General features: G+C 35.6%; 1 protein-coding gene and 1 long non-coding RNA gene across 51 annotated transcripts in view; one reads left to right on the forward strand and one right to left on the reverse strand.

Moving 5' to 3' along the window:
• Positions 1-25,760, reverse strand: part of rimbp2b (RIMS binding protein 2b) — a 293,432-nt gene that overhangs the window by 206,298 nt on the left and 61,374 nt on the right. For all 50 annotated transcript variants that reach the window (XR_015498405.1, XR_015498374.1, XR_015498370.1 and 47 more), the window contains one exon: positions 7,695-7,841. Coding sequence is in view for 11 of the 50 variants with exons in the window: in XM_087265300.1 (XP_087121426.1) it covers positions 7,695-7,841 (147 nt within the window). In the remaining 39 variants the exon portion in view is untranslated. The remainder of the gene's footprint in view (positions 1-7,694; positions 7,842-25,760) is intronic.
• Positions 3,134-24,678, forward strand: LOC141375913 (uncharacterized). Its single transcript, XR_015498410.1, has 3 exons — positions 3,134-3,313; positions 23,809-23,894; positions 24,018-24,678. It is a non-coding gene; the product is annotated as an uncharacterized LOC141375913 (long non-coding RNA).

Raw genomic sequence — 25,760 nt, forward strand, 5'->3', positions numbered from 1 at the left:
ATTAATTTCATACTTTGTCACTATAGAGAATGGGGATGTGTTGTTAAAGTGCAATGTAGTCCCTTTCTTGACTTCTTGAAATTTGGGACACAGCAATCTGATACCCATTGATCTCTATAGGTTTATTGTATCATATACACACTGATTTAAACTGTAAGCTCTCAAACTAAAAATAAAGAATAAAATCATACTGTATATGGAAATGTTTTGTCTAATTTCACTTTAGCGCTGGAGGCAAAGTATTATATAATGCATATTTTCAGTTTCCCAGACACGGAAAAAATATTTATAAAAATATCTACACATTAGTCCATTTAATTCTAAGTGTTTGTAAGACTGTATGATAATTATTCCAAGAGAACAGTCTGCTTTAACTTGCCAATTTGCACGGGTTTACATCAGGGGTGCTCAAGCCTGTTCCAGGAGTTCTACCTTCCTACAGAGTTCAGGTCCAACCCTGATCAGACACACATGAACCAATTAATTAGGACCTGAGCAGCACTTGATAATCACAGGCAGGTGTGTTTGATATGGGTTGCAACTGAAACCTGAAGGTTGATCACCCCTGGTTTACATTGTGCGCTCTTGAGTGTGTCTGAAACATGGCGGAATGCAACTTGCTATGATGCAGATTTACATTCTCTATACACAGTATAGCCACTTCTCCACTATTAGGCCAAATAGTTCAGTTTACTTAACCATTATTTTCTGTGCTGATCCGGTCCAGTCAACCAGAAACTATTTTATTTTCCACGATGGTGCTGATAAAGGAACTTCTTGGAATATAATACAAATGTATCAGGAGTTGCAAGTGTAATAGTTATCCTTACGTCTATCCAGCCTTTGAGGAACTGACAGCCATGGCAACATTCACGAAACCTAGCACTCTACCAATCCAGAATGGTTCATCATGCTGCCTAGAATTCTGGGCCGAGAACAGTTAGTAACGGTACAACAGCTTTTCAGGCTCACATGAAAATATAACTGGAACCATACCTGACTGTTCTTAAAACCAATTCAGCAAGATACTGGAATTGATTGCCCCATTTACATCATTTAAAATTGGCCCATTTTTGACATTTACACTAAACAAGGTGTAAGTACTAACCTAGAAAATCAAGTACTGTAAATGAAGCATGATAAGGAATGGACATAACAGGCAAAGGCACAATGATTATATAATACATTTCTGCCAATGCATATTTCCTCCAAAACCTCACGGGCATAAAATGTCTGAATTTGGAGTCTTTGTCCTTTATTGTGACATTTGTAAGATGCCTTGTAAAATGTCTTGCATTGTTAAAGGTGATTAAAGTATATGATCTTAATGTGTTTATATGTATTTTTATAATCTGGGTATGGCACAAGACAAAAAAATGTTTATCCAATTAAATATTGTCTAGCCGATAATTCTGATAATTCTGATAAGTAGCGCAAACTGTCTGTCAACAAATGTAGACTTGTACATCTGCGCATCTCTCTTCATGCAGATTCACCATTTGTGAGTACACGCACGCCGCGTTCATGACATGTGCACACGAGAGAGATGAGAGCGGTAAAAACAAATGCTGAATCAAAGCTTTTTTTAAAATCCTGAATCTATATTGGAGTTACTTTTGCATGCTGGAGGAAGGATGACAAAATGGCGGGAGGATTTCTTTTAGATAGGTAATGTTCTGTTTTAAAGCTATTTCAGTCACGTCGAGCAGATTGTGATAGATTGTGCTGTGTTACAAATGGGTTATATGCATAGAAGTGTTGTTTGGCCACTGAAATCTTCTGGCGATAGATTGATGTGATTATTTTAAGTTTCATAAGGCACCTTTTACAGCATCGATAATGTAGATTTTCATTTATTTTAACAGCAAAACACAAATAAATAGTGCTATTCCGGCTAGCCTGTTTTACTCAGGTGAAGTTGGTTTAATATTCAAATATCACATTGGTCTATTTTTAAACAATGATGACCTGTGACGCTCTCTATATATTGTTTACCAAGCTACTTTGAATTTTTACTCTGAAATTGCATGTAGGTATGGTTTAGTAATCAGAGTAATTTCTGCAAGCCGCAGGCCGAGCACTAAGCATACAGTAGTCACTTTAGGACAAAGTGCGTGAGACAGTGAGATCAGCGATCCTTGCATGCAAGATATATTGCACATTATGAATAAGTCACTAAGTTTTGCTTGCTACACAACTGAAAACGTGCTAGATATAACACAGTTCAAGTGGAGTATTATAAAGTACTATAAAGTTTTTTAACTGGCGAATGAAACAATCTAGTGGGTTGTCTGCTGTCATCAAGGTGCGTGCGTTTATGTTTCAGCAGGTTTTCAGGAGATTATGCAAACCGGTAAGCGTTGTGGCAGATCACCTACTGCACCTTTGAGTGAACCAGGCCGGATATTCTTGACATCCCCTATACTGTTAAACATTTTATTACATGTAAAAAACCTGAAAATTTTAAAGTTACATGGAGTTTCTTTATTGAATCATACGGTATATATGAATAAAGAATCTTTATTTTTAAGACTACAACATAAGATGCTAAAGAAAAACAACAGATATTCATATCAAGGGAACAGATTTCTACCAAATGGTTATAAATCCCTTCATTGGCATTCACTGTATACATGTGCACCTGCGGGTTCGATATCTCACTCCTTCACTGTTGACGATAAGAGACACTAGAGGCGAGTGTGTGTGCGTGTGTGTCTGTGTGTGTGTGTGTTTCCAGGGCTGAGATTGGGATTTGAATGTGTAAAGAGGTGTGAGATCGCATGTGTAGACGATACTGGTGGACAGCCTTTCGTGAATCTGTTGGGACGAGTTTAATGCTTTCAGACAGGTGCCACAGCTTAGGAAAACAACTGGTGAAGGTTTTTGAATTGTGCATAGTCTTTTGCCAATTTCCTGCTTTTTTAATTGGTAAAATGAAAATGATGGCACAGGTGATTGGTTTAAAAAGTTACTGCTACTGAGATTAATGAGAACACTTAACACATATTTTTTTTCAGGTATTTTTTGGCCTCTTTGGTTGTGAAAGGGAAAGACAGAGACAGAAGGAGGATGCAGTCTGGCCAGACCGTCTCTTTCTAAGCGTTAATAAGAAGGATAATCACATTAGAGGTTTATGGAAGGCTTGTAGTGTGGTTGGTTGTAACTTTATTAGCAATTACGTGAACATGGCCTAGCACAGTGTTTTCATGCATGTACTCTGGGTGCATGCAGGTTTTTTTTTTTAACACAGGCTCATTGGAAATATCTGTCTCAGCCTACATTTTTGCAAAAAGTCATCCATATGGAGATACAGGTGAGTATGTGATCACTAATGTATTTGATTACAAATCATAATCATAGTTAAGTGATTTTGTGGTATTTGTTTGGTATTGGTAATGTGCAAACAAAATAAACAAATCCTTTATTCATTGAGTATGTTTACATGGACACCAATAATCTGATTTTAACCCAGCAGGCACACAACATCATAAGACATTAATATTAGGTTAGATTAAGGTCATGACGTCAGGTGAAGAAAGTTCAATGTCTAGCCAGCGTCTAAGGACAACATTATTTTGACGTCCAATAACGACGTCAAATTTCGTTGATATTTGTTTGATTTTAGGTTGTGTTGGAAAGTGACCAAAATCCAACGTCTGACAGATGTCATGGTGGTAACGTCCACACAAAGTCAGAGGGTAAAATAATTAGACATTGATATTTGGTTGATTTTAGGTTGATTTTAGGATGGATGTTGGACATTGATGTTGGCCTGATGTTGGGTTCTGTCCCCAAGATGTTGCAGTATGTTAGGGTACAACGTCAATATGATGTCATGTTGACGTCCTGTGCCTGCAGGAAATACGATTAAGACAATACTCTGATTAAGAGTCTACCAAATGAACTGCGATTTAGGATAACCTTATTCTAAGTCATAATCAAACTAAACAGAAATCGAATTAAGACATGTGGAGTATGCTGATTTTAGTCGCATTACTGAAGTGCAGTACAGACATGTAAGAACCCTAATCAAACTATTACTGCTGTATAGGATTTTGATTGCATTTTGCGACAGGATAGTCTATTCACACACGGCTGTTGACACTATTCTCTGCACTTACCGAGTCAGTGAAGGACCACAGACACCTGCATTGAGAAATGCGGAAGTTTTTTTCCCCATACAGCAAGCGGTATCAAATTTAATTGAAACAACACTCTTCCAGCAGTTCATACTCGCATCCAATATCTCGTTGGTCACCGGGGCATGAATGAAATGTTCTTGAATTAAAGTGAAAGTGCCAAACTGCAGTTAAAGTTGACAAATTAAAAGTGAAACACCCGAAATTACATGAAACTCTGGAGGAAATGTGGACAGCCTGGTGACGCAATAATGTTAATCGAATTATGTGCTGTAACATGTAAAACATGATCATTGAAAAGAATATTCAAAAAGCAACTCATGTAAACACCTCAATCATATTATTGTCTTATTCAGATTAAAGCAAATTATTTGATTACTGATGTCCATGTAAACATAGTCATGAATAATATGTCCATGTAAATATCATAAGTGTGAAAAGGGATAAAAGTGGTTGCTATCATACTGTCTTGTAGCCTTCATTTTACCTAGATACTGAAATCAAAGGTATGTTGTTTTTCACAAAAAGCCTTCATTTCCATCGAACCTGTGCTGTTTTTCCTATAGTAATCAAATATTTGAAATGTTCCTTAAAATTACAGTAAAACATCTAAATAGTCTATCTTTTTAGAAGTTTATGAAAGAATTCAGTTCAGGGAGGGGTTTTCCAACTTTTTGAGATTTTTTAAAATGATATTATCTAAGTCCTTCTTGTTAATTTTCTTGTAAATGATGCATTTATGTGACATAGCGGTACCCAGTGTTCACTATATATTAACAAGATGGTTAGTTGTTTAAATTACAAAATATTAATATGTATTTAAAGGCTCAGTGGTTAAGACTGTCGCCTCACTGTCGCCCTGGTTCAAGTCCCGGCTGGGTCTGTAGGCATTTCTGTGTGGAGTTTGCACGTTCTCCCCATGTTTGCATGGGTTTCTTCTGGGTGCTCCGGTTTCCCCCACAGTCCAAAGACATGTGCTATATAGTTGAATTGAATAAGCCAAAATGGCTAATAGTGTATATGTGTGAATGTGAGAGTGCATGGGTGTTTCCCAGTAACATTTGCTGGACAAGTTGGCGGTTCATTCCACTGTGGTGGCCCTAGATTAATAAAAAGACTATGCTAAAAAGAAAATGAATGAATGAATGAATGAACAAGGTTTTATTCCTTTTTGGATGATGTTTCACTAGGGTGTATGGATGTCAAAGAAAAGATCAGTCATAACTTCTATTATGCATAGCAGTTAGAGTTCAATATATAAATACAATGTTTTTTGTTTTGTATTGTATTTTGTTTGTTTGTTTGTTTGTTTGTTTTGTAAACAGACAGTTGCAGTTGCACATACAGAAGAGCTCCAGAATCGCAAAGTGTAAACTCACAATTTGAGAAAAGTCAGAATTGTGAGGTAAAAATGTAGTTCAGTGGTGAAAACTGAATCACATACAGTAGGGGAGAATATGTGAATATCACTAGTGCTGTTAAACAATTAACCATGACTATTTACACACGAAATAAACGTTTGTGCATTTTGCTGCATGTCTGCTATATGTATAAACAGTGCAACAATGTATATTATGTAAATACTTTTTTGTTTTGTTTTTGTGGTTGTACACAATTCGCCATGATTTATCCTTAAACATCACTAAAAAATATCACATCTCCTAAATATTATTTATAAGCAGTTAAATGTTCTTCATGTCTCCTTGGTTCACCCATATTTAAAACCAACTAATAAAAACTTGTTTTTCATAAAACATATGTGTAAAAATATAAACTAAATATTTAGCATATCTAAAAACGGTTTTAACACCAGTCCACACACACACGTGCATTGACACGCACATGGTTTTTCAGGGACTTAAATGCAGCACAAAACCGTTTCCAAACAGACATGCCAGAAGTCGATGACCGTCTGCTTCCTTACATGCGCAGAAACATATGCATCACTCCTACATGTTTATCTTCAGTTACTAAACAATGTGAAAATGTGACACGCCAAAGAAATAAATAAATATAAAACAGAATAAATGACAAGCTGATAGACTGCTTTTATCAAAATGCTGTTTCCAAGCAACTAACAGGTGAGAAGAGCTGTGGCTCTGTGCTTATACAATGCGGACATTATCAGAGAAACAACAAAAAAACCAGTGTGAGAAACCGAATATATGACTCAATGACCACATGAGGATGATCCATAATAATAACAGACCTCAAAGACAGACATCAAATACTAAATGCTACTGAAATAATACTAGATAGCAGCACAGTATAAGCCAATAAACTGCCAAAATAAACACACTGTGCACTACATACAGCGTTTCTGCACGTTTCATCAAATCAAATTTAAGACATTTTTAAATTTTTAAAACACAATAAATGAAATTCCAGACTTATACAGGGTTAAACACAAAAGGTTGTTCTCATGGCCAGTAGAAAAATATTAACTTGCCCCATTATAATTCAAATTTACTTATGTCTTAGCCATGTATTTGAAATAATGTGTCAAAAGATTTAATAGATAGTTAAAAATAGACGATGCCATCGTCCATCGCCGATGGCCAATAGACAACAAGATGCTGAGCCGGCATTGCCCATCCTCCGCCCTCGACCCCGCCGCAAACCCGCTCACGAAAAATATACACTAGGCCCCATTTACACTAATTTGTTTAGTGTTAAAACGGCACTTTAGAACGGAAATGTTTAACCTAGCATTACTGAACAGCCCTCCGTCCGCTGAAAACGCACATCACGTGACCACACACATACATGTGCTTGTCAGAGCTCCAGTGAGCAGTGCACGTTGGACAGTTTATCAAAGACTTACCGCTGGATCGCATCTCACTATTGTTGTTAAACGTGACATTCAAACATCCCAAGTCTCCCGGAAGTTCCTGGAGTCTCCAGTTGTAGTTGTAGTCTGATGTCATCACTTTAGTGTGCATTAATAAGCAGGACAAATTTAACGTCTGTTCTAGTCCACCATTTAAAGTCTATACAAAATGTAGTATAACAGTAGACCAATGCATAGGCCTATTTACTACTGTATTTGTTCATGTTAGTTAATGTAATGTGTTACCTATTTATGTTTATTTTATATCGACAAGGCCGTGAGAAAATTGCAATCTTGATTTTAAGCAAAAAAAAATTGTGATTCTCTTTTTTAGCCAGGATCGTGCAGCCCTAGTACATCATCCAGCTTTTTACTCTTAATGAATATCCAAGTGAAATAAAAAACTCAATTCATCAAAACTTACTACACAAAATCCAAAAAATCAGTACAACATGCCATTTAATGTACTGAAAGCCATTGAAAGGGAAAGCCTGATGACTCACAAATGGCTCCTACTGGGAAACATGATGTGACAGGAATATAAGCTGGTGTGTGTATGCATACCATGTGATTCATTTACATTCAGAAGACGCCTGAAGACTTACAAACAATATCTGGTATGATTAAGCTGGTTTGTGTGTGCGTGCGTGTGCATATATCATTCATTGAAAACCAGAAGCAAGGTCTTGATCGTGATAGAAGGAAAAAAAAGCATTCAGACTGACCAGTAGTGTGTGCTGTTGTCGAAGCAGGCAGAGAGCGGCAGTCTCAGGTGAGAGTTTGTGTTTCCTGTCCTCTAGCAGCCGATATGCTTCCACATGCTGAGCCGGGAAGCCAGATAAATGCAAGGGAAACACCTCATTCTTCAGTTTCTGGAAAATACGAAAAGTACTGTATAAACTCATATTCAAAAAAATGAGGGTCAGACTGTTCTTTTTTAAAAATAAATAAATACTGTATTTAGGAAAATCCATTTGTTTTCATTTTATAATTCAAACATTTGTGGTTAGACCTCTTTTTTCATTTAGGAAGGATACGTTCATTTAACAAAGGGACAGTAAAGACTTTTGTAAAATCATAAAATATATAATAGAAATGAATGGTGTTCTTCTGAACATTCAATCAATTTCAGAATTCTGGAAAGGTTGTATGTTTCCACCCAAATGTAAAAGGTTTAGTTCACCCAAAAATGAAAATTCTGTCATCATTTACTCACTCTCATGCTACTCTAAAACAAAAATTCTGAGCATCTTTGCAACATAAACAGATATATTTATTTAAGATAATGAAATCAGAAGTTTCTTCTCCTCCTTTGACATCCTACATAATGATCACATTCAAGACTTGGAATGGTAGTAATGGCATCATTCAAATACTGCATGTGACTAAAATGGTTCAATCTAAAATTTCCACATCATGAAACATTTAGAGTTACAAATAATAAGAACTGCAGTTTTCATAAATTTACATAAAAAGCCTTGTTAGACCAACAGAATTTAGACATTCTTTGAGTTCCCAACATGCATTGCTGCATAAAAAAACGTGATTATACATAAGCTTGATTTTTTTTTTTATTTACTGTTTACAGATTTTTGAAATCATCTGTTGTTATTTTCTCATTAGTGTTAATTATATGTGTAGTGATGTTTAGAGCTCATCGTTTTTCATTTGTGGAGTGTCACTGTTCAAGTGTTGAGGCTTACAGTAGAAAAGCACAAAATCCTTGACAGTTTGCTATAGTGTATAGTGTAGTGTAAAGCCTGGTTTATACTTCTGCGTCAAGTGACCGGCGTAACCCACGACGCATGCAACGCGCGTAGCTGTGCATTTATACTTCTGCACGCTGTCTCTGTTGGTCTGCATTAACACTTCCAAAACGCTATAGGCAGTGAGGTGTAAATGTTCCTATGTGTCAAGTTTCTTCGCTGCTGTTTTGTTTTCCTGAACACTTCCGGGATGTACAAGTGGCTCAAACTCGCTCATTTTGAGGCAGGAACCGGCGGACGTGCAACAACTTTAACTATGAGGTAAACACAAAACAAAACTTTCCATCCGGAGCTCCTTCACGGGACTCCACACTTGTAAACAATCGCTCTATCGAGCTCGCACCATTCACGCGGCTCTCAGTCCCGCCCAGACTTGTCAGCGCTACCAAGCCGACCAATCACAGAGCTTGCGCTACGCGTCGTTGCGACATGTAGTTACATTTATTGAGAGGTGCCACGGCGAAGGGCTATGCGTCAGCGCCGTAGCATACGCCGGCGTTTGACGCAGAAGTATAAATCAGCCTTAAGGCTGTAAGAACACCTAGCAAATGGATAATGTTTGATTTTTGTCAGATAATTATAAATAAAGCTGCACAATATTGGAAAAATCTGGCATTGAGATATTTTGTTTTGCTGCGATATACACTCACCGGCCACTTTATTAGGTACACCTGTCCAACTGCTCGTTAATGCAAATTTCTAATCAGCCAATCACATGGCAACAGCATGCAGACATGGTCAAGACAATCTGCAGCAGTGCAGTTCTACAGAGAATGGTCTGAAAAAGAAAAAATAGCCAGTGACCGCCAGTGCTGTGAGCGCAAATGCCTTGTTGATGCCAGAGGTCAGAGGAGAATGGCCAGACTGGTTCCAGCTGATAGAAAGGCAACAGTAACTCAGATAACCACTCGTTACTACCAAGATATGCAGAAGAGCATCTCTAAACGCACAACAGGAACCTTGAGGCGGAATGACTACAGCAGCAGAAGATCACAGCGGGAGCCACTCTTGCTAGTTAAGAACACAACCTGATTATTGTTGCTGACCATGTCCATCCCTTTATGACCACAGTGTACACATCTTCTGATGGCTACTTCAGTCAGGATAACGTGTCATGTCATAAAGCACCAATCATCTCAGACTGGTCTCTTGAACATGACAATAAGTTCAATGTACTCAAATGGCCTCCACAGTCACCAGATTCAATCCAATAGAGCACCTGTGAGATGTGATGGAACGAGAGATTTGCATAATGGATGTGCAGCTGACAAATCTGCAGGAACTGCGTGATACTATCATGTCAATATTGACCAAAATCTCTAAGGACTATTTCCAGTACCTTGCTGAATCTATGCCACTTAGAATTATGGCAATTCTGAAGGCAAAAGGGGGTCCAACTCAGTACTACTGGGTGTAACTATTAAAGTGGCAGGTGAGTGTACAATATGATTATAGTTTCACCAGATGATTTGAATAGAACTAATTGGAAAGATGTTTATTATTTTACATCGACCGAGGTGATAAAGTTTATTCTATTGATCCATTTTTTTTTTCGGCTTGGTCCCTTAATTAATCTGGGGTCAACACAGCGGAATGAACCACCAACTTATCCAGCATATGTTTTACACAGAAAATGCCCTTCCAGCTACAACCCATCACTGGGAAATAAGACAGATCAAACATTTGAAATAAAAAGTTAAATAAACAGGAGAGTCTAGCAGTATTCAAGCATCAAAATCGAACAATCAAACGTAAAATAACATGGTCATTGCATAAATCAGTTTTAGTAATATCTTCATCTTTTAATCTTTAATAAATAATATAACCTTGCGATGTGAATATTGTAAATAAACACATTGCGATATTGATGCTCAAAGGATATATTATTCAGCCCTAATTGTAAACATTGTTTTCTATGTGCTGCACACACTGCATTGCCACTCAGCATCTGTTCATGTTGCTTAGCCACATATAGTAAACAATGTAAAATCTGGGCATGACACAGTGGGTTACGTCCAGTGTGCCACCCGCTTTAGATAACTCATTTGTTGACAGTAATTGTGGAGGCAGCGTTTGTGCACAAAGGCACTTTAAAAAACAGATTTCAAACAAAGTAATAATAATTTAATTGATTATTAATCAAATTAAACGATTTAATGTACAACTAAGAAAGACATTCCAGAATATTTACTCACTGAAAAACAAGTACATTTATACCAAAACTGACACCCCAAACTTTTAAGCTGCCATGTTTTTATTTTTAGCTCATCTGTCAAAAACTTAATGCACAGGATTGTGGGATACATCTATGGTGCCTTTAAAATTTGATCAAAAGGTACCTCGCGAGACAGGAAGTGAAGCATAATCTGGATTAGGATGTGAACTGATGCCTTCCTGCCTTGAATGCTACCTCTGGAGAAAGCATTTTAGAGCTTACAGACAAGCCTTTGAATGAGATGTGTATTAAACTTCAAACTAGTACACACAGGAGAAGCTAGAGGGCAAAATTCTGACAAATGTCTAAAATGGAACACCTGAAAAGCGTAAATCAGAGTGGTAACCATAGTATAATCAGAATAATTGACTCCAGTCTAATGAATTATTAGAAAGTAATGCACTCCCTCAGGTCTAATCCTTGCATAAACGCTCTCTTAATAAACAATATAACAGAATAATTATAATAAATCAATAGCATAATATATATCATATTAAATACAAGAAAATAATGTCAAAGCTTTTCATAGAATGTTTAAACACCAAAGTTTAACTTTTCAATCTTTTTTATGTTTTTCTCTCTTTTCACTAGAACGCTAAATGAGCATGTATTGTACCATTAAACAATTGAGTTACCCAGTGTGTCTGTGTTTACACGGTGTGCTCTTTGTTAGCAGAGAGACTCTTTTGTGGCTCTTGTCAACAGCATTGGTTTTCCTGTAAGCCCTGACTTTAGCAGGTGGCCAGTGAGTACAAAGCAACATTACACCATCATCATGTTCTTTACACACATAACCAGAGGCCATTACTACTCCAGCAAGCAAACAGAAGCTTATCTACGTGTCTGTTTGTTCATGTGGACGTGTGTCCAGAAACTGACTGGGTTTCATACAAAACATTAACACCTGCTCCATCTGATTTTAAAGGGGGAAGTATGGGCAGGAAAACAGAATGTTTGTATATTAAAACTGCTAAATGAAACACACACACACACACACACATGCACAAAACTCTTGCCTGTTCTTGTTAGTTAAGTAAAATGAATGCAAGCAGGGAGCTGGAGCAGATGTTTGTTTCAACAAAAGCTCTCTGTGATTCAAAAGCTTATAAATTCAAGTGGCTGTCGGCGGCTTTCTGTGATCTGATTGAAATATTGTTATGAGTGAACAAACTGAACATTCAAGAAACAGCCACTTCACTTAGAATTATTAAAAGTAAACAATGAGCTAGTACTATTTCAGCATCTTAGAGCAACTGTTTTAGTTTTTATTGATATTTTTTAAATTATTGTTTTTATTTTAACATTCAAGTTTTAGTCATTCGACTGCATGTTTGTCCATTTTAGTATTGAAATCATTTTTTACTTAAAATTTTTTACATCCATCCATCCAGCCACTTATCCATCTGTTAAAAAAATAATAAAGTATAAAAATATGAATACATATTTCCTTGACATCTATTTAAAATAAAACAATTACAGTATATAATATATTATTATTATACAGTAGTTCTGTCTGGTTCTCTAATCTGATTGGCTGATAGCGTGCAATATTCTGCAATATCAGAACTCGTACAGCCTCCTCACCCTTCTGTATTACTCCGCCCACATAGAGTGACAGCAGATCAATAAACTTACAACAGTTTGACAAATATTGCAGCTGCTGGACAACAATGTACTTTTTTTTAGTTTTTTTTAGGCGAGAATGTAGTTGTTTACTTTGCAACTATGCAGTTTATTTATAAAGAAAGTGCCTATTTTAAACCTTAAACATTTTTGAGGTTTAGCGCATTGGCGGCCATCAGCCTGTCATACTGAGCAGAGCAAAGATGGTTGATGTTCCGCCAAAAGATGGCGACAGAGAACGTATAATAAGTCCTTATGCTGTGTTCACACTAGATGCGGAACGCGCAGATAAATTGGGCTATTTGCAAAAATCTTCTTCATTCGCGCATCAAATCCGCTTCATCCGCACATCAAATTCACTTCACAACAGACAAAGGTTAAAATAGTTTTAGATTTTTCATTAGTTTTAGTTTCTATTTCGTTTTGACTTGTTGTTTACAAATTCAGTTAGTTTTAATTTGTTTTTAGAGGTAGATTTACTAGTTTTACTAGTTTCTATATTTTGAAATGACAGGTAAGTGATTTTCTAAGTCGATCCCTCACTTTTGTATGTTGTAGTGCTGTATTTATACCATAGTATACTGCTAGTGTTTCTCCCGATTGCAATAGTGAAATACTGGGAAATTTCTCAGGATTGATGCCGTTCAGCCTTATAATCTTAAAAAGTGAGCAAAATTACCTGTTTTGTCATCACTTTAGATTATTAAAAGTTAAAAGTTACTGGCGAGTTACTGCTATTAAAAGTTACTGGCGAGTTACTGATGTGCATTAATGTTATATATATATATATATATATATATATATATATATATATATATATATATATATATATATATATATATATATATATATCATGAAGCAGTGGAACAGTGGAATGAACCGCCAACTTATGTTTTACGCAGCGGATGCCCTTCCAGCTGCAACCCATCACTGAGAAACATCCATAAACTCTCATTCACACACATACACTATGGCCAATTTAGCCTTCCCAATTCACCTGTACAGCATGTCTTTGTACTTGTGGGGGAAACCAGAGCACCCGGAGAAACCCATGCGAACACGAGAAAAACACATAGAAAGGGCAACTGACCTAGTCGAGGCTCGAACCAGCGGCCTTTTTGCTGTAAGGGGAATCTGTTACCCACTGCGACACTATGCAGGCCATATATTTACATACAGTTGAAGTCAGAATTATTAGCCCCCCTATGAATATTTTTTATATATATATTTCCCCAATAGATGTTTAACAGAGCAAGGACATTTTCACAGTATGTCTGATAATTTTTTTTTCTTCTGGAGAAAGTCTTATTTGTTTTATTTTGACTAGAACAAAAGCAGTTTTTTAAATATTTAAACACCATTTTAAGATCAAAATTATTAGCCACTTTTTTTGTTTTGGACAGTCTACAGAACAAATCATCGTTATGCAATAACTTGCCTATCCTGGTTAGCCAACCTAATCAACCTAGTGAAGCTTTTAAATGTCACTTTAAGCTGTATAGAAGTGTCTTGAAATATATCTAGTAAATTATTATTTACTGTCATCAAGGCCAACATAAAATAAATCAGTTATTAGAAATGAGTTATTAAAACTATTATGTTTAGAAATGTGTTGAAAAATATTTTCTCCGTTAAACAGAAATTGGGGGAAAAAAATAAACAGAGGGGCTAATAATTCATGGGGTTTATTAATTCTGACTTCAACTATATATATTGTTTTGTATGTTCTTTTAAATATAATTTGTTAAATTATTTCAGAAAATGACTCTGAACTAACCTTATTTCTGTCATTAGCAACATCTTTAAAACTCAAACTAACGTATAAAAGTGACAAAAAGGCAATGTGATGACCCAGCAAGAAGTTTAAAGTACCTACATATGTGGCATTTGAGATCTTCAGATACTCACACCTGCCTAAGTGTCCGCTCTTTAATGACCAGGAGAGGCGAGTTAGCCTAGCGGTTAGCTTAGCCCTCACCAGATCACAGGAAGCAACAGGAACAAAAAGCATGCTAACTAATTCATGACGCCGGTCAGGTGTAACGGGGGATGTTCTTTGTTCTGGAGTGGAGTCAGAAACGTTACACTGAGGGGACGAACGACGGATCGTCTGCAGCTCTAAAATTAGACCATGTTGTGAATAGCCGCAGAGGGAAAATGGTTTGATCATTGACAAGTACGTGAAAACAAATAGCCATGAATAGACTGGTGACCCTCGGGCATGTTGTGTTAAGCTTTCGCGCAACTGTGTCTTTTGGCAGTGGTTGAGTGTGATGATGGAGTGTTTGCGTCACAATGGTTAAGGTAAAACTATCTGCGGCTCCTCGTGACATTGAAAACAGTCAGTAATCCATCCATCACTAACAATATCTAAAGTCTGTCCATAAAAGAATAGTGTTAAAATAAACTTTTTAAAAACCTTTAAACAAGACTTTAAATAGCACAGAGAAACGGTATTGTTGGAAATATTTTAAAATACTTTTTAACTAATGAGTGATTAAAAGCGTTCATAATCCAACCTGCTATATATCAGATTCAGGCTACACAATGTCAGTCTGACTTTGGCACAGTATATTCGACATTGAGTGTTGTAGTGATACATAAACAAACATTTACAGTATATTATTTTTATTATGTTAATACCATTATTGTGCATTAACTGTTTGTGTGAATAATAGGTTAAAATGAAAACTGATCATCAGACAAAACTGAAAATTGAATGAGCGCAAGTGTTGACAATACAATTTAAAGCACTGCAGCTCATTTTCATAATGTTCAAAGCAGTGAATAAGTCATTTCAAATTGCACTTTAAAAAATATCTTACTACTTCATGTTTTTGTTTAGTTTAGTTAAAATTTCTAATCATCTTACCTTACATCAATTAAACTGAAAAGAAATGTTAAGTTAAATTGGAAAGATAACAATCTAATTAGTTAAAACCAAATTAACATATTAAAATAAGCTAGAGTAACATAAAAATATTTATTATGCACTTTTATATACATATTTTTTCACATATATGTTTTTTTACTTAAAGGTGCTGTATGTATGTAAGTATTTGACTCTTCTAATGTATAAAAATACCATAATACGTTTGCAGATATTTAAGAAACATGCTAAGTGAACAATAAGAATGTTAGATAATATATATATATATATATATATATATATATATATATATATATATATATACACATATATATATATATATATACACATATATATATATATATATATATATATATATATATATATATATATATATATATATATATATATATATATATATATATATATATATATATATATATATATAACGGTCCTTTTAACCTGCCAGTTTAGCCAACTATATATTAGCGCCCCGGGTTGCCATGCTGGAAAACCACATATTTCATCCATTCATTCAGAAAGGCTCTCAAAGCATGCATCCGTGACTGAAATGTGACAGACTCCGAAATGAAAAGTGGATTAAGAGTTCCACATGAGGTGGTTATTAATTAAGCAAATAATATTAATATTACAAGCGTAAACATTAGGTGAGCAGGTTACATTGTAACCCCGTGTATTAACAACACGCTACGTGATAAGACTTGCATTGATAAGCAATTGGGCTGTTTGCACCAATTGAAACATGAGAGAAATTTAAATACAGCCATTCAGAAGCACAGAATAGAACACTCACTGCACTCTAACAAAATGGAAAGGTTTATAATACACATTAAACCCCTTTAACATTATTAAATGTAGACACTGAATCACTGTAGACGCGTTGGTTTTACAGTTCTAAAGTTCAATTACAAACGGTTTATTTTATTTTCAAGATCTGAAGTCATCTATCAGCTATATATCTATGGCAAAAATGACATGTAAAATGCATTCAAACTCACATTATTAGCATTTAACACTGAAAAAAGCACATGAGGTGTACCTAAGGTGATCAGTGTCTGTGTTCTGTTGTTCAGCTGCAAGAAACAGAAGCTAAGTTTTTAAAATATAAATTTCAGGTCTTAGGACAAAAAAGATCCTTCTATCCCATTCCTTTGCTTTTATTTAGAACACAACTTAAATCAGCCTAAATCAGCCTTTAGGCTCTATAGTTGAGCAAGCTCCTGTTGGTGTTGTTTGTTTGAAACCAGGAGTGCAATACCTAGTTCAACAACTGGGTGTTTACATACTCCTATTTACATACTCCACCTTTAAAGGAATAGTTCATCCTCCAGTTGTTCCAAGCCTGTTTGATTTTCTTTTATTCTGTTGGAACACAAATAAATATACCCTGAAGAATGCTGGGGAAAAAAACAGGCACTGACTTCCATAGTATTTTTTGGTCCTACTTTGCAAGTCAATCATTTTTCTAACATAATAATACATTTTTCTGCAATTTCCTAACTTTCTTCAGAAACTCTTCCTTTGTGATCAATTGAAGAAAAAAATGTTTAAAGTTTAGAACTACTTGATTACGGTAAATGTTTAAATTAACTATCCCTTTAAAACTATCTACTAGGGCTGCAAAAACGAATCATTTAAATCAATAAAAATCGATTACTAAAAGCATTAGCAACGAATTTCATAATCGATTCGTTGTGTCGCGCAACACGATAACATTTGATTATTAAAAAACACGGAGTGAACACGGTCTCTCTCGCACACTGATACAGAGTTCGGTGCCTCATAGACAGGGATGAGGGAGGAAAGAAGGGAATTCAACAACAGGGCCCTACTTTTGTTCCGTTTTGAAGTGAGGACCGTATAGTCCCTGGTGCTGATGTTTTACTCGTTATCCAGCTTGACAAGCATGACAAGTTATCGTTAGCTCGTTTACCTTTAGAGCGGCAACTAAAAAAATCAAACGGAGCTTTGGCGCGGTGTCTGGCGCTGAGCCAAAGAGAGCTCGCGCTGAATAGAGCACTCAGTAAGGGACCGTCGAATAAAGCACTTCTTATTTATTTCTTTTTTTTTTTACAAAAATAAAACCAACTTAACCCCTTGCTGAGAAAGACGTATCATACACTGTAAAAAATGCAGGGTTCCACACAATTAATTTATGTTGTCCCAACACAAATTAAAGAAGTTACCTTAATACTTTTAATGAATATATGTGAATTAAACTTAAAAAATTAAGTTGTCCCAATGAAATCTCAAGAATTGTGTTGATTTAGCTCATTTTCAATAAGTATTTTAAATGAGCAAAAAAAAAATATTTGAGCGTATTATCACAATTATGCAGCGTTTTAACAGACTAATGCTTAATTTATGTTTTAGACATGTAAATACAAACACGTACAAGTAAACAATACATTTAGAGTTTGTAAAACACACAAGGAAGTCTAACGATCCATTCAAATATAATTTGCTGATGTGTTTTAATCATATCAGATACACATTACACATAGTGAAAGTAACTCTAAAGTAGAATTTACTCTTCTCTAATTCACCAGCCACTTACTTGCATGTATTTGGGGAGTAACTGGTGAACTTACGTGCTGAATCCTGCGTGTTCTGCTTTTTATGAAGGCAAATGTGCAGCTGCAGGTAAACCAGGCGACAACCATCTCACGTTATAGATCACGATCACTTACACGATTATGTGAACGGGTAAAAATTCTGTTTGAGATTATATCTCATTAAGATAATTTTTCTTACCCAATTCACAAATAATTTAACTTGTTTTAAGCAAACAATCACTTAATTTGGAGGTGTTTTTTTTTCAGAAAACAACACAAAATTTCTTATACTATTTCATGTGTCTAGTATGTATCTTGATTTAAAAATATTTAGATATTTGGATTGAAAACCGCACAAAACTTTGTTTTTTTATTTATTTATTTTATTATTATTATTATTATTATTATTATTATTATAACAGCTCAGGTATAAATGCTTTTCTTTTTTTATCCAATTCATTGATTAATCGAAAAAATAATCGACAGATTAATCGATTATCAAAATAATCGTTAGTTGCAGCCCTACTACCTACTAAATGATGTGTTAAGACACTTTTCTTTTAGATGTTTAATAAATGCACAAATATCAGTACAGTAAACAGACCAGTATTTTGTGTTGCAAGATTCATTTAAACCCTCTATTATATTTTGTGTCTGAAAGGGAAACTTCTACAAATGCTTATGCAATAAGGTTAGTCACAAAAAAATCATTGTGTCCACTGTTTTCAGCTCTAATGTTTGACTGCACATCTTTAGTAAATCCTGACAGTAAGTTTTTTTAACGCCAAAAGAGTGTTTGCACTTACACAAGCTGTTAGTAAATCTGGCCCCAGAATATGATGATCTCCCTGGAGTGTTTTCACAGTTCGTTTGAGCCCTCCAAATGCTCTCGGAGCAGTTCAGCGTGTACAGTATATGTGAACAAACCAAGCAGTCTTAGACCTTCCTAAAAGCTCACTTTAAATGAACTGGGTTTAGTTCTTTAAAACAAATGTTGTGTTAAAGAGGAGAGTTCACTTTGCTTGAGAATTATATATAATATATAGCTGAAGTGAAAATTATTAGCTCTACTGTGATTTTTTTCATTTTCAAGTATTTCCCAAATGATGTTTAACAGAGAAGAAAATTTCACAGATAATATTTTTTTCTTCTGGAGAAATGTTTTATTTCAGCTAGAATAAAAGCAGTTTTGTATTTTTAAAAAAACATTTAAATGTCAATATTATTAGTCCCCTTAAGCAATATTTTTTGATTGTCTACAGAACAAACCATCAATATACACAACCCAGGCTCATTGTGGAAACGTAGTCCCGCGGACGTTTCTGGAGACCGCGGAATACGTCCCGGCGGGTACGTACGGCTGCAGTTTTTGTTTTTGCGAATCCGCGAGAGGCCGCTGTTGTGTGATTTTTCTCATCTTGAACGTCTCTCGCAAGTGCGGTTCGCGCCCGCGCTGTTCTCGCGTCAACCCGCCAGAGGCCGCTGTCCGGATGATTGACTGCACGACCGGCCAATCGGCTGACCGCCCTCCTCTTTCCCTAAACCCAACAAATTTTACCGATTGACCCGCCCGCCCGCTCTCTTCCCTAAACCCGAGCAACAGTTTACAAAAGCCGTCCAAAAAAAGAAAAGCCCTGATTTTTTTATTCTACCGCGTTTTCAGATTTCACCACGTTCTCACCCTGTTATGAAACTCGTTCACTTAATTTTTGGGATTCTGTTTTTGTCTTACCTGATTGCTGGAACTGCTCTTCCCCGGACTCGAAACCAATCGCCGTGGTCAACTCTTCCTCTCTGCATCTCAAGCCTGCCGACGTTACACGGTGAGCTGAGTGGACAAACGGGCTGCAGCGGGAAAGCCCTCCACAAGGAGGTAAGCGGTCAGCCGGCAAGCGCGAAAGGGAACAGCGTCACACCGCCCTGCAGCGTTCGCTTGAAAAAAATAAATGCAGCCGTACATACCCCCCGGGACGTATTCCGCTATCTCCAGAAACGTCCATGGGACTACGTTTTCAGAATGAGCTTGGGTTGAATATACAATATTTATTTTTAAATAATTTTTTGCTTATTTCTGAAAACAAATCACATACAATTACATTTCACGTTTTAGTTGCTACAATATAAACCAAAAAAAAAGCTGTTTATCAATCTGTTTTTATGAATGTAACATTCTTAATTGATTATATTTCTACAATTAAACATGCATTTATTATTACCAATAGCATCTTCGAATTCATCACAATATTTTAATCCTAAAAAATTTTAATTTTAGTTTTACATTTATTATTTTTTCCAATTAAAAAAGTCAAATCCAACAGCCCTACAGAGTAAAAGTGGCTTAGAAAAGGAGGTTCTTCAAAGACCTACCAAAGACCCTTTCTAAGAGTATAATCTACAGTCATCAGAGATCTGTCATTTGCATGGCTGACCACTCACTGACCTTTCACATGCTGCATATTCTGAAAGAGCTGCTGTAGATGAGAGAAAGGGCTTGTGCAATACACAGCCATTGGCCTCAAGAGAGTGAGCAGTAGGGTATTTATAGCCTCGCTCGTCCCCATCTGCACGGCTCCTACACCTCGCCAACAGGCAATAGGGCAACACAAGCTCACCCCTCCAGCAACACCACACTAACGTCCATAACACAAACAGACATCTGGACATCAGCGGCTCTTAAAGGGGAGAGAAGAAACGATCGGGCAGCAAAAAGAGAAAAACGGCTGAGAGAGAGCAAGAAAAAAACAGAGCTAATGTCACACCATCAGTGCCTTCATATCTAGAATTAAATTTAAAAAGTACTGCAAAACGACTATTTTTATCCTGTTTTATTATTATCAATTCATTCAGAGTGCATAACAGGCAACTTCAAGTTAACAGAAAAAAATTACTTGAGAATAATTCTAATAATAATGATAAAACATAAATTTACAAACATAAAATGTACGTTTCTAAATTTAAAATAAAAAAGCATTTACTTTGTCACAGTAGGATATGATTACAACTTGTTTAATGCAAATAACCCACACAAGTCATTCACTCATTCATTTTCTTTTCAGCTTAGTCCCTTTATTAATCCGGGGTCACCACAGCGGAATGAACAGCCAACTTATCCAGCACGTTTAAGGCAGCGAATGCCCTTCCAGCTGCAACCCATTTCTGGGAAACATCCATACACACTCCCTCACACTCATACACTACGGACATTTTAGCCTACCGAATTCACCTGTACCCCATGTCTTTGGACTGTGGGGTAAACCCAGCACCCAGAGGAAACCCACATGGACGCAGAAAGAACATGCAAAGTAAAAAAAATAATACTTGCTGAATAAGAGCATTGACAAGTTTGACGCACCAAAGAAGTTTCTTTAAAAACCTCAAGTGCGCAGGGCAAACTTCACCACTCTACGCACATGATTCAGTCTATGTGACATAATAATAATATAATATAAAAAAAGTTTGTTTTTTTCATGACTCCTTTTATTATTATCATTATATTATTATTATTACAGTTACAATATTACATACAGAAAATACAGTATTATTTACATTCACAGTATTATTTTTGTCTATATTTACAATCTTAGTTATCATTATTATTTGTTGTTTTGTTGTCCTTTTCTGGTTTTTATAACATAATATAATATAATATAACAATATAATATACTATAATATAATATAATATAATATAACAATATAATATAATATAATATAACAATATAATATAACAATATAATATAATATAATATAATATAATATAACAATATAATATAATATAATATAACATAATATAATATAATATAATGATATAATGATATAATAATATATTATAATATAATGATATAATATATTGTTATAATATAATGTAATATAATATAATATAATATAATATAAATTAATGTAATAATACAATATAATATAATGATATAATATATTGATATAATATAATATAATATAATATAATATAATATAATATAATATAATATAATATAATATAATATAAAAATATTTGTTTTTATTCAAAAATGTGTGTTTCTGTCACAATAATATACATTTACATAAATATGATTAGTTTATAACTAGTTATAACCATGTATTCAAGCTATAAACATTTAAATGAGCTGTTAGAAGCATTACCGGGCTGCTACTATGCATAAAACTTGCCCAAGGCACATGCATACAATAACAAACTCTAAAACAATCTCCTCACACTACAGAAACAATCAGAGCAGATTAGCAAGCCGTCAAGCCAGTTCAACACCACAAAACTGACCGTCCCGCTGGCTCAACGACTATCTTCAAAACAAACAACGTCCTAAAAAATCCTCCATTGTGTCCAGCTTTGCGGAGCTGAGCTTGTTCTCTCTCCATTATCAATAATAATTAACATGTTTGGCTGTCAGTAAATACAGTTAAGCCTTTTTCTTTGCCAACAGCCAGGAGGGAGCGTTTGCATTGGGGTCAGGTCTGAAAGCCCGCCAGCACTGGGCAACATTTGGCAAATGACTCGGCTGCAGTCCTGTGAAAGTGTCTGTCTAGAAGGCGACCGGCCTCCCCTCCTCACCGTTTTCCCTAATTGGTTTTCAGTGAGGGCAAGGCAAATTAAATCTAGCCTATTACAGCTATGCTATTCAATTACCCTTTGCTACTCCCATGAACTAAGAGGCAGAGATAGAGAATCTGCACTCATCTGCTCAGCGTGCGACTCAAATTAACATGGGACCACCAGAAAACGACGTCAGTACTCAAAGAAACAAGAGACAAGGAAATATTTGACCAATTCATCTTTGGGCTGCTTGTGAAATAGGCCAGTTTTGATTGGAATTGTTCTTTTATTACACTGCATTTGTGTAAAATCAGGCTGACGAGAAATACATGCCTCAGCCAGGGCCGAAGTGGGATTCATTTTCAGCCCTTGAGTTTCAAGCCAGAACGGCCCACCTCAGTTCACGACTGATTATATTAAAATAAGGTCATTTCCAATTCAGTTTCTAATGATACTATCACATCTTTTTGTCCAACAAACCTAACAGTATTATATGTCTTAACAATAAAAATGAAAAAAATAAAATAATACATTTTCAGGTGAGATTCATTAATATTAATTATTCGAATTCTTATAATCACTAAGGTGCCGCTGTTTGGGCCTCTGTATAATCATTTCGAATGATTATAGTTAAGTTACATCATCATTTACGTCAGTTAACCTGCAGGCTGCTTTTTGCACTGGGCTGCGAGAAAAAAAATAAATAAATAAAAAGAGCGGCACTGCAGCAAAATAATTTTAAAAAGAGTGAGGCTATGGCCAAATAAATAAATAAATGAAAAAAGTGTGACTGCTGAGAGTACAAGCAGCTAGGGACACCGGCCCTCACGGCCAAAAAAACGGACCAGCCCACCGGGAATTCTCCCGGTTCTCCTGATTAGCCAATCCGGGCCTGGCCTCAGCCTACATTTTTGCAGACCATAAAATAAGTTGTTCTGGGTACGTTTTGTTGTATGTTGCAGATGACAAATCCATTGGAGGGCACCGTCTATATTTCTTTAATTTGAAATGCATTACTTAAGGTATGTTTTGTTGTGTGTTTTAGATACACATTAATCTTGTACACATTCATGAGAAGGCTGGGTTTGTTGTACAGATCACCTAGCAAATCACTGACCTAAACACTTCTGTAAATCCAACCAATAGTGTTTTCAAAAGCAAACATAAGAAAAAAGTGCCTTGTGGACACATAGTTTTATCTTGATTTTAACTTGTTTGATCTCTTTTGTGGAACTATGCTCTATAAGACTCAAAACCACGAGTACAACACTGTACAAAAGGAACTATCAAGCAAACTGACCATGCCTGGAAAATTCCTTATGGAGATAGACAGGTGAGGCAAATGTATTCAAGAAACACTGTTAAATTATTTATTATTATTATTATTATTATTATTATTATTATTATTTATTTATTTGGCAGGACAATAACTCTTTATTTGTACATTTTTTTGCAGTTTCACAAAAATGTAGGCTGAAACTATCATGACTGTCAGTGACCACCTGAGGGCGCTGTAGTTCAATGGACACTGAGTGGAACTACAGCGCCCAAAAAGACTACATTTCCATACATTCTTTCGCGCACACACCCGGTCTGTCATCTACACTGATTTACAACCACAGCTGTCTCCAATCCCCGTTGATTACCTGGACTATATATTCAGCCATTACACCTCTGTTTGTTAGTTGGTCGTTGTCGTTCCTGTTGGTATGTTTCCTGGTTCCAGTTTATATCCTGTTCTTGTGCTAAAGTCTAGTTCTAGTTTAGTCTGTTTGTGTTCCTAGTTTGTTTGTTTATTTTGTTACTTTGTAACTTTTTGGATTTTGTCACTGTTGCTGCACTCTCACATTAAAAGATCTGCACTTGGATTCTTCACCACTTCCTGTTTCAATCGAGAATCGTGACAGAAACATGCATATTCAATGAGCTTGAGTTTATTTTTGTCTAATTTCACAGCAAAAACATTCTGCATATACAGTAAAAAATCGCTATAAAACGCCTACTGGGATTTAATAAAAATTATTTGCCATTTTACTATAGTTAATTACACAGTCTCACTCATTTACTGGATTGTTCAGAATCACAATAAATCATTCTCTTTCTAATATGCATATTTCATGTTCATTACATGTTCTTCATCAGGTTAAAAATTACTTGCACTCACGACATACCTAGCCATAGCCTTGCTATTGCATATGTGATAAATGACATCAGTAATTGGTTATAATCTATTACTGAACTGATAGCAAATCATCTGCATCATGATGCACCTAAGAAACAATTAATTGTGATACCCCTAATGGTCACTTCAAACAATTTACTAAATATTTGTTCAATATTTTTCAAACTATTACTGTCACGATTACCAGCGATCCAGACTTTGCAGTCGCTAACGAACTACAAATATTCTAGCAAAAGAACTACACGATCCAGTCATGCACCACTCACATATCTGGCCTACATCCTGTCTGATTGCAAACACTCACAGCTGAAGCTGCTCATGAACTGAATACAAGGACTATAAAGAGAGCACTCACACACACACACACACACACACACACACACACACACACACACACACACACACACATCTGTGCTGAGTCTTGTTAAACTGTATTGTGAACATTACAACGCGTTTCCCTTGCCTTGTCTTGCTGTGTACCGATTTTTGCTTTGTTTGTTTGTTTACGTTGTCTGCTGCCTGCCTTTTGACCATCTGGCTATTTATTGATCACAAATCTGGTTTTGTCTGTATACATTTGTTTGCCCCTGTGTTGACCGTTGCTTGCTTTACTATCCTCTTAATAAACCTGCGTTTGGATTCGCACCCTGTCGTCAGTGTCCGCTTCACATTACAGTTACACATGCAGTGCATAACAATAAGTAATAATGTTAGAAATATTGTAATATAATAACATATACATTGCTAAATGCAACTACTAGTACTTACGACTGCTATACGTCTTTTAAATAAATTTGTATAAGAAAAAAAAAAGACCAACTGACCAAAACACTTTTTTTTCAAAGCAAATAAATAGTCAATTTCAGCAAATAAATAGTCAAATTTTAAATAAATAAAACAAAATAAATAAATAAATTTTGGTTATAGTTTGTTATTTGTATTATCTCCCAGACTCCTGATCAATAAAAGGAGAAGGGCTGAAAAGACCCCCGTTTACTCTGCAGTGCTAATTGATTC

This window comes from Danio rerio, chromosome 8 (genome assembly GCF_052040795.2).
Source record: "Danio rerio strain M-AB ecotype USA chromosome 8, GRCz13ab, whole genome shotgun sequence".
In the NCBI taxonomy this organism is placed as follows: Eukaryota; Metazoa; Chordata; class Actinopteri; order Cypriniformes; family Danionidae; genus Danio; species Danio rerio.